Source organism: Felis catus, chromosome A2 (genome assembly GCF_018350175.1).
Source record: "Felis catus isolate Fca126 chromosome A2, F.catus_Fca126_mat1.0, whole genome shotgun sequence".
NCBI classification, from domain to species: Eukaryota; Metazoa; Chordata; class Mammalia; order Carnivora; family Felidae; genus Felis; species Felis catus.
In genome coordinates this window covers 6,903,072-6,911,362 of record NC_058369.1, presented here as the reverse complement: position 1 = coordinate 6,911,362, position 8,291 = coordinate 6,903,072, and the positions used below count along the sequence as shown (strand labels likewise).

At 40.2% G+C, this 8,291-nt stretch overlaps 1 protein-coding gene across 1 annotated transcript; it reads left to right on the top strand.

Moving 5' to 3' along the window:
- Window positions 1-758: 758 nt before the first annotated feature.
- Window positions 759-3,307, top strand: LOC101083572 (olfactory receptor 7G1-like). The gene has a single exon (XM_003981833.5). The coding sequence runs from the start codon at window positions 1,809-1,811 to the stop codon at window positions 2,745-2,747; it is 939 nt and encodes a 312-aa protein (XP_003981882.3). The 5' UTR covers window positions 759-1,808; the 3' UTR covers window positions 2,748-3,307.
- Window positions 3,308-8,291: the final 4,984 nt, after the last annotated feature.

The window sequence follows — 8,291 nt, the reverse complement described above, 5'->3', positions numbered from 1 at the left end:
TGATTCAACAAGTTGATAAGTCATGTCATGTTCACCACAAGTGTAGCCACCAGTTATCCTGATACCTTGCTATCAAAATAACATTGACTCTATTCCTTATTCTGTGCCTTTATTCCCATGACTTATTCATTCCATAACTGGATGCTTGTATCTCCCACTCCCTTCTCTCATAAATAGAGGAAAAAAGATAAGGAAGATGTGATATACACTTACAATGGAATATTAGGCAGCCATAAAAAATATGAGATTGTGCCATTTGAGACAACATGGGTGGACCTAGAGGGTATTATGCTAAGTGAAATAAGTCAGACCCAGAAAGACAAATACCATATGATTACATTCATAATTTTTTTGGGGAGGGTTAAGATATGCATCCAATTTCATTCCTGTGCATTTGGATATCCAGTATTCTTAACACCATTTCTTGAAGAGACTACCCTTTCCCTATTGAATATTCTTGGAACCCTTGTCAAAGATTAGCTGACTATATATGTGTGAGTTTATTTATGGGCTCTCTGTTCTGTTCCATTGGCCTCTCTGTCTGTTTTTATGCCAGTATTCTACTGTTTTGATTACTATAGCTTTGAAATATAGCTTGATATAAGGAAGTGTAATGGCTTCAGCTTTGCTTTTCTTGCTCAAGATTGCTTTGATTATTTGGGGTCTTTTGTGGTTCAATATATATTTTAGGATTTTTTTCCCATTTATGTTTATATATTGTATAGTGAATGGTATATATCCAGCCTCAGATTAAAAAAAAAAAAGTCAGTCATCCTGGATTCCTATCTCTGGAGTCTTGGTCTTGAAGGATTTGTACTGCCCTGGATCACAGTGACAGCAAAATTACTTGGCTAATGAGAAGCTTTGGAAATTGCATCTCTAGGGATACAGAGACTGCAATCACCCTGGGACTACCTGCTTCAACAGTTCTTCAGAAAAGAAGTAGCACATCTGAACCTTATCTCATAGATGATCCTTGTTTCTCTGGAGCCTGAGGGTCACTCAGTCCCTGTGCCCTTCCTGAGTATACCTTCCATATGGCACATTCAGAGGAGATGTCATATCATTCCAGTACAATACCCACCAGGTAATCTAATGACCCTTCATCAATGTTTGGAAATGAGGGCAGGTGTTTTACTATAGTTTCATCTGGAGGAAGCTGTGGAGAACACATGCATCAAAGCCACCCATGGTTTTCCTGCCTCTCTGTCATCTTCCTTGTGCTTTGCACCAATATTCAAGGACCGCCGATTTACTAATATCATATGAATGTTTACTACGGCCAGGAACATTTTCGTACTGAGTAGAAATATGCTTTTTTTCTCTAACAGGATGGCTGTTATAAAAGTATCTGCAATTGGTGGTGGTGGGAGGCAGGAAGTTTGGTAAAGGTCACTTTATCTTCCCATTCCTGGTTCTTGACAAAATTACGTTATCTCAGTTGCCTGCCTCTGAGGTCTCTGGGGATCCAGACAGTCTTTAACTGTGACCCCAGTCTGTTTCTCTTTATAAAATTACCAAATGTTTCAAATAATCAAAATGGTATATTTAGTGCAATATTTGAATTGGCCTCCTCTTGATCCTTGTGAGAATTAACAATGGATGACACTCTGGTGTATCAGCTTCAGGTTTTGTTAAAGGAACAGAATCCCATGCATACAGACGGCACCTTCTTCTTAATCCTCTCTGTTAGTCTCTGTCCCATCCTAAGACAGTGTCTGTCACTGGTGATGCTCCTCCTGCTGGTCTAGAAAACACACCTGTGATTGTGTTGTCACTCCACCTTCTCCATCAGATTCATCGACAACATGGGACCCAGCAACAAAACAGCAGTTTCCGAATTCCTTCTTATGCAAGTGACAGAGGATCCAGAACTGAAGCCCTTTCTCTTTATTCTGTTTCTGTCCATATACCTGGTCACCATCCTGGGAAACCTGCTCATCGTCCTGGCCGTCAGCTCGGACTCCCACCTCCACACCCCCATGTACTTCTTCCTCTCCAACCTGTCCTTTACTGACATCTGTTTAAGCACAACCACGATCCCAAAGATGCTGGTGAACATCCAGGCACAGAGTCAGAGCATCACTTATGCAGGCTGCCTCACCCAGATCTACTTTGTCCTGGCTTTTGGTGGTTTGGAAAGTTTTCTTCTTGCGGCAATGGCCTATGATCGCTATGTGGCCATTTGTCACCCACTGAGGTACACAGTCATCATGAACTCCCACTTCTGTGGCCTGCTGATTCTAGTCTCCTTGTGCATTAGCACTGTGGATGCCCTGATGCACAGTCTGATGGTGTTGCAGCTGACCTTCTGCACAGACGTCGAAATCCCTCTCTTCTTCTGTGAAGTTGTTCAGGTCATCAAGCTCGCCTGTTCTGACACCCTCGTCAATAACATCCTGATATATTTTGCAACTAGCCTATTCGGTGGTATCCCTGTGTGTGGAATCATTTTCTCTTACACTCAGATAGTGTCCTCTGTTTTGAGGATGCCATCTGTGGGCAGAAAGTATAAAGCGTTTTCTACGTGTGGGTCTCACCTGTCAGTTGTGTCTTTGTTCTATGGGACAGGTTTGGGGGTGTACATTAGTTCTGCTTTTACTAACTCTTCCAGAAACACTGCGGTGCTTTCAGTGATGTATACTGTTGTCCCTCAAATGATGAACCCTTTCATCTACAGCCTGAGGAACAGGGATATGAAGGGAGCCTTGAGAAAACTCGTAAGTAGGACACCTTCTCCTCTGTGACCATGTCATTGGCATTGGACTGGGATTTCTGGAATGAGTCAAAGTGACCAAAATATAGGGTGAGACAGAATGTCTGAATTTTGCATCATCAACTTCTTCTAGAAATACAAGGTATCGTAGTGGCCATGTGCATTAGGAGAATGAATTTGCACTTTATCCAGCTCTGTTGTGTTTGGCAAGCGATTTCAAATCTCTAATCTCAGTTTCTGAGTTAGATTCCCCAAAAGAAGAACCTGAGTCAGGGGTTCTTGTGGTAGTGATTTTGTGAGGTTTGTTTTCAGAAGAGAAGTGGAATAAGGTGGATAAGGCAGGGCAAGAATCTAAATGAGGATGTGGTGATTCTACCCAATTCCAGAATCATACTGTGAGAACTGAACTTCAGTGTTGGAACTCCTTGGAGGCCACATGTGGAGATTTTTACCCCAGTTCAATGATCACCCAGTCCAGTCACTGGAAACTGTATCTGTGGAGGTCAACATCAGCTTCCACTATGCTCAGTTCCATTAAATATACATTGGCATTATTAGGTTATCTTAGTGGTTTGACGTGATAGGGGATAATTAAACTTTATTAGTGAGGAAGTCTTTGATTGTAATAAGAAAAAGGTCCCCTGATTCTAATATGCTCAAAACATGAAGTTTTTTGAGGTGAAGGACATGTTAATTAACTGTCTTGTGGTAATGAGTACTCAGTGTATAGGTATATCAAGTCACCACCTTGTACACCTTAAATTTACCCAGTTTTGTTAATTATACCTCCATAAAGCTGTACAAAAGAGATGTTTCGTTGTAAGGACTTCAGAAGTAGGAACATGCAGGAACTGGACAATAAGTCTTCATTCATTGCTCCACATGGTGGCTTCCTCTTAGGTCTGGCTCCCCTTGTGGTCCAGATGGTTGTAACAGATTGAAGGGATCTATGGAAGAATGCATTTAGAATCTGGAATATGAGCATGTTTCCTAAAGTTTTCTTGTTAAAATATTTACAAAATAGTATATAAAATGTACCTATAATTAAAAAAAAATAGTAGCCTAGTGAAAGACATATACCTCTCACCCAGGTGAAGAAATAGTGCCACAAAGAATCCACTTGATGGTGTCCCAGCCACATTACCCTCTCTCTCCCCAGTGACAAACACTGTATTACATTTTGTATTTATTGTTTTGTTTGATGTTCTTCTATGAGGTTGAATCCTATGAAGTTGTCAGTATTTGATCATATTTGCCCTGTAAAATGGGCGATGGGATTCAATGTTATTATCACCCATATGTATCCCTATCCATTTTGTCAATTTTCTTCTTTTTGAACAAGTTAAAAGTTAAATTTTAATGTATGCATTTTGTGTCTTGATTCCTTTTCTATCTTTGTGTTTTCAAAGTGATTTTAGCAGTAATTTATTTTCACCTCTGTTATTAAGTGTCTGACAAGATAGGTATTCTTGTGAGGTTGAAAGATGTTTTGGTTGGTATTGTCTTCATCTATAAAGAAAATTGCTTTTCAAATCAGTTTGAATATTATCATAAACTTTTTTTTTAAATGTTTATTTTTGAGAGACAGAGACAGAGAGACATAGCATGAGCAGGGGAGAGGCCAAGGAAGGGAGACACAGAATCCAAAGCAGGCTCCAGGCTCTGACCTGTCAGCACAGAGCCCAACACAGGCTGGAACTCACAAACCATGAGATCATGACCTGACTTGAGCTGAAGTCAGACGTTTAACTGATTAAACCACACAGGTGCCCCTGAATATTATCGTAAACATTTAATGGAGGAGAAAAGAATGTCTTATATTTGGAATAGATTATTATGTATATGAATATACTTCTTCTCCTTTAGATATTTCTTTTTTTTAAGTTTATTTATTTTTTTTGGGGGGGGGGAAGGGCAGAGAGAGAGGGAGAGAGAGAGAATCCCAAGCAGGCTCCTTATGGTCAGTGCAGAGCCCAATACAGGGCTTGATCCCATGAACCATGAGATCATGACCTGAGCTGAAATCAAGAGTCAGATTTTTAACCAACTGCACCACCCAGGCACCCCTGGATATTTCTAAAGACTTTTCCTAAGTGATTGAATCACTTAACAAGCTCCCCAAAATTTCCCGGTGATGCATATCATCACCTGCATGTTTTCATTTATACTGATAATCTATCAGGCATAAAATTCTTTTATTATTTGGCATTTCCCCTATCAATGAGGTTGAATATTATTTCATATATTTATGAACCATTTATTTTTACTCTCTGTTAAATATCTGTTTATGGGGGCACCTGGGTGGCTCAGTTGGTTGGGCGTCCAACTGCAGCTCAGGTCATGATCTCGCGGTTTGTGAGTTTGAGCCCCACGTCGGGCTTTGTGCTGACAGCTCAGAGCCTGGAGCCTACTTCAGATTCTGTGCCTCCCTCACCCTTTGCTCCTACCCTGCTTACGCTCTCTCTCTTTCAATAATAAGTGAACATTAAAAAAAAATTAAAAAAATCTGTTTATGGCTTTTCTTTTTTGCAGAAGTTCTTTTTTTTCAGCTTTAAACCATTTTATTTTATTTTACTTTTTTTTTCCCTGGCTGGATATTTATGGTTTTTCTTTCTTTTTTTGTTAAATTTATTTTTATTTTTTGACAGAAAAAGAGAGAGTGCGAGCTGGGGAGGGGCAGAGGAGAGAAAGAATCCTAAGCAGGCTCCAGGCTCAGTGTGGAGCCTAACATGGGGCTTGGTCCCACTGCCCTGGGGTCATGACCTGAGCTGAAATCAAGAGTTGGACACTCAACTGATGGAACCACCCAGTCACCTCCATCTTTAATTTTTTGATTGAGGTACAATTGGCATAAAACATTATATTAGTTTCAGGTGTACAACGCAATGATTCAATATTTGTATATATATTTTGAAATGATCACCACAATTAGTTAGTAGTGGTCATGATAAATAGTTACAAATATTTCTTTCTTGTGATGAAAATTTTAAGATTTCCTCTCTTAGCAACTTTAAAATACGCACTACAATTTATTGCATTACATCCCCATGATGTATAATTGGAATTTTGTACCTTTTGACCACCTGCACCCATTTCACCTACCCTACCCCCCACCCGTCCCTACCTCTGGCGACTACCAATCTGTATTTTGAGGCTCAGGTTTTTGTTTTGTTTCGTTTCATTTTGAACTCAACATATAAGTGAGATCATATGGTATTGCCTTTGTCTGTTTTATTTCACTGCACATAATGCCCTCTAGGTCCATCCATATGTCTTGAATGGCAGGATTTCCCTCTTTTTTATGGATGAATAATATTCCATAGTTTGTATGCACACCCGTGTGTGTATACATTCATATGCCAATCACATTTCTTTATCCATCTAATGCTGTTGGACACGTAGGTTGTTTCCATGTCTTGGCTATTTGTAAACAATGCTGCACTGAACATGAGAGTGCACATATCTCTTCGAGACAGTGATTTCATCTTCTTCAGACATATTCCCAGAAGTGGGGTTGATGGATCATATGGTAGTTCTATTTTTATATTTTTGAGGAACATCATACTGTTTCCCATAATGACTACACCAATTTACATTCCCACCAATAGTGGGCCTGACTTCCCTTTTCTCCATATCCTTGCCAACACTTGTTATCTCTTGTCTTTTTGGTGATAGCCATTCTGACAGGTGTGAAGTGATACCTTATTGTGGTTTTGATTTGCATTTTGTGATGACTGGTGATGCTGAGCATCTTTTCATGAACATGTTGGGCATTTGTGTGTAAAAACCTACAGCTAATATCCTAAGTGGGGAAAAACTGAGAGCTTGTCCTCTATGGTCAGGAACAAGACAGGAATTTCCACTGTCACCACTGTTATTTAACAGTACTGAAAGTCCTGGCCTCCACAATCAGACAAGAAAACGAAGCCAAGAGCATCCAAATCAGCAAGGAAGAAGTAAACTCTCACTATTTGCAGATGATGTGATACTATACATAGAAAACCTAAAACACTCCACCAAAAATTTGCTAGAACTATATGTCTTCCTTAGAAAATATCTATTTAGTTCCTCTGCTAAATTTTTATTTTTATATAAATGTTTGTTTTGAGAAAGAGAGAGAGAGAACAAGCAGGGAAGGGGCAGAGGGAGAGGGAGAGGGAGAGGGAGAGGGAGAGGGAGAGGGAGGGAGGGAGAGAGAGAGAGAGAGAGAGAGAGAGAGAGAATCCCAAGGAGGCTCCACACTGTCAGTGCAGAGCCCAACTCAGGGCTTGATGCCATGAATGGTGAGATCATGACCTGAACCGAAATCAAGAGTCGGATGCTCAACCGACTGAGCCATGCAGGCGCCCCTTCTCTGCCCATTTTTATTTTTTTTATTTTTTTTATTTTTAAAAAAATTTTTTAACGTTTATTTATTTTTGAGACAGACAGAGACAGAGCATGAACGGGAGAGGGGCAGAGAGAGAGAGGGAGACACAGAATCGGAAGCAGGCTCCAGGCTCTGAGCCATCAGCCCAGAGCCCGCCACGGGGCTTGAACTCACGGACAGTGAGATCGTGACCTGAGCTAAAGTCAGAGGCTTTAACCGGCTGAGCCACCCAGGCGCCCCAATCTGCCCATTTTTAAATCACAGTGTTTATTTTTTTCTATTGAGTTATATGTTTTTTAAAATATATTTTGGCTATTAACCTCATCAGATAGATGATTTATAAGTATTTCATTCCATAGGTAGGCCTTTCATTTTGCTGTGCAGATGCTTTTTAGTTTGATGTAGACACACATTTATTTTTGCAATTGTTGCTTATGTTTTTGGTGTCATAACTGTTGCCCAGACTAATGTCAAGGAGATTTTCCCCTATGTTTTCTTCTAGGAGTTGTATGGTTTTAAGGACTTATGTTTAAGTCATTAATCCATTTTGAGTTAATTTTTGTGAGTGATGTAAGATAGGGGTTCAATCTCATTCTTATGCATGAGGATATATAGTTTTTCCAACACTGCTTACTAAAGAGATTATCCTTTCTCTTTTGAGTATCCTTGACTCCTTTGTCAAATACAAGTTGATTGTATATGTGAGGGTTTATTCTGGGCTCTCAGTTCTGTTCCATTGATCTATGTGTCTGATTTAATGTGAGTATCACACAGCTTTGATCACTGTAAGTTTGTAGAATAGGTTGAAATCAGGACATCTGATGCCTCCATCAGAATTGTACAGAAACCAGGGCACCTGGGTGGCTCAGTTGGCTCAGTGTCTGACTTCAGCTCAGGTCATGATCTCACAGTTCATGAGTCTGAGCTCTGTGTTGGGCTCTGTGTTGACAGCTCAGAACCTGGAGCCTGCTTTGGATTCTGTGTCTTCCTCTCTCTCTGTCCCTCCCCCACCTGTGCTCTGTCTCTCTCTCTCAAAAATAAATAAAACATTAAAAAAAAAAAAAAGAAGTGTACAGAAACCATTTCAGGCTTCCAGAGGAGCCCAATCAGGTTACAGATACAGGCTTATTAGAGCCCATAACTTGGGCAACAGTTGGGGAAGCATGCAGTCAAACACATTACAGGAGAAAAGTGGGAGCCTTGTGT

Bases quoted from the DNA above. Each gene is read 5' to 3' on its own strand.
- LOC101083572 (XM_003981833.5), top strand. From the start codon at position 1,809: ATGGGACCCAGCAACAAAACAGCAGTTTCCGAATTCCTTCTTATGCAA.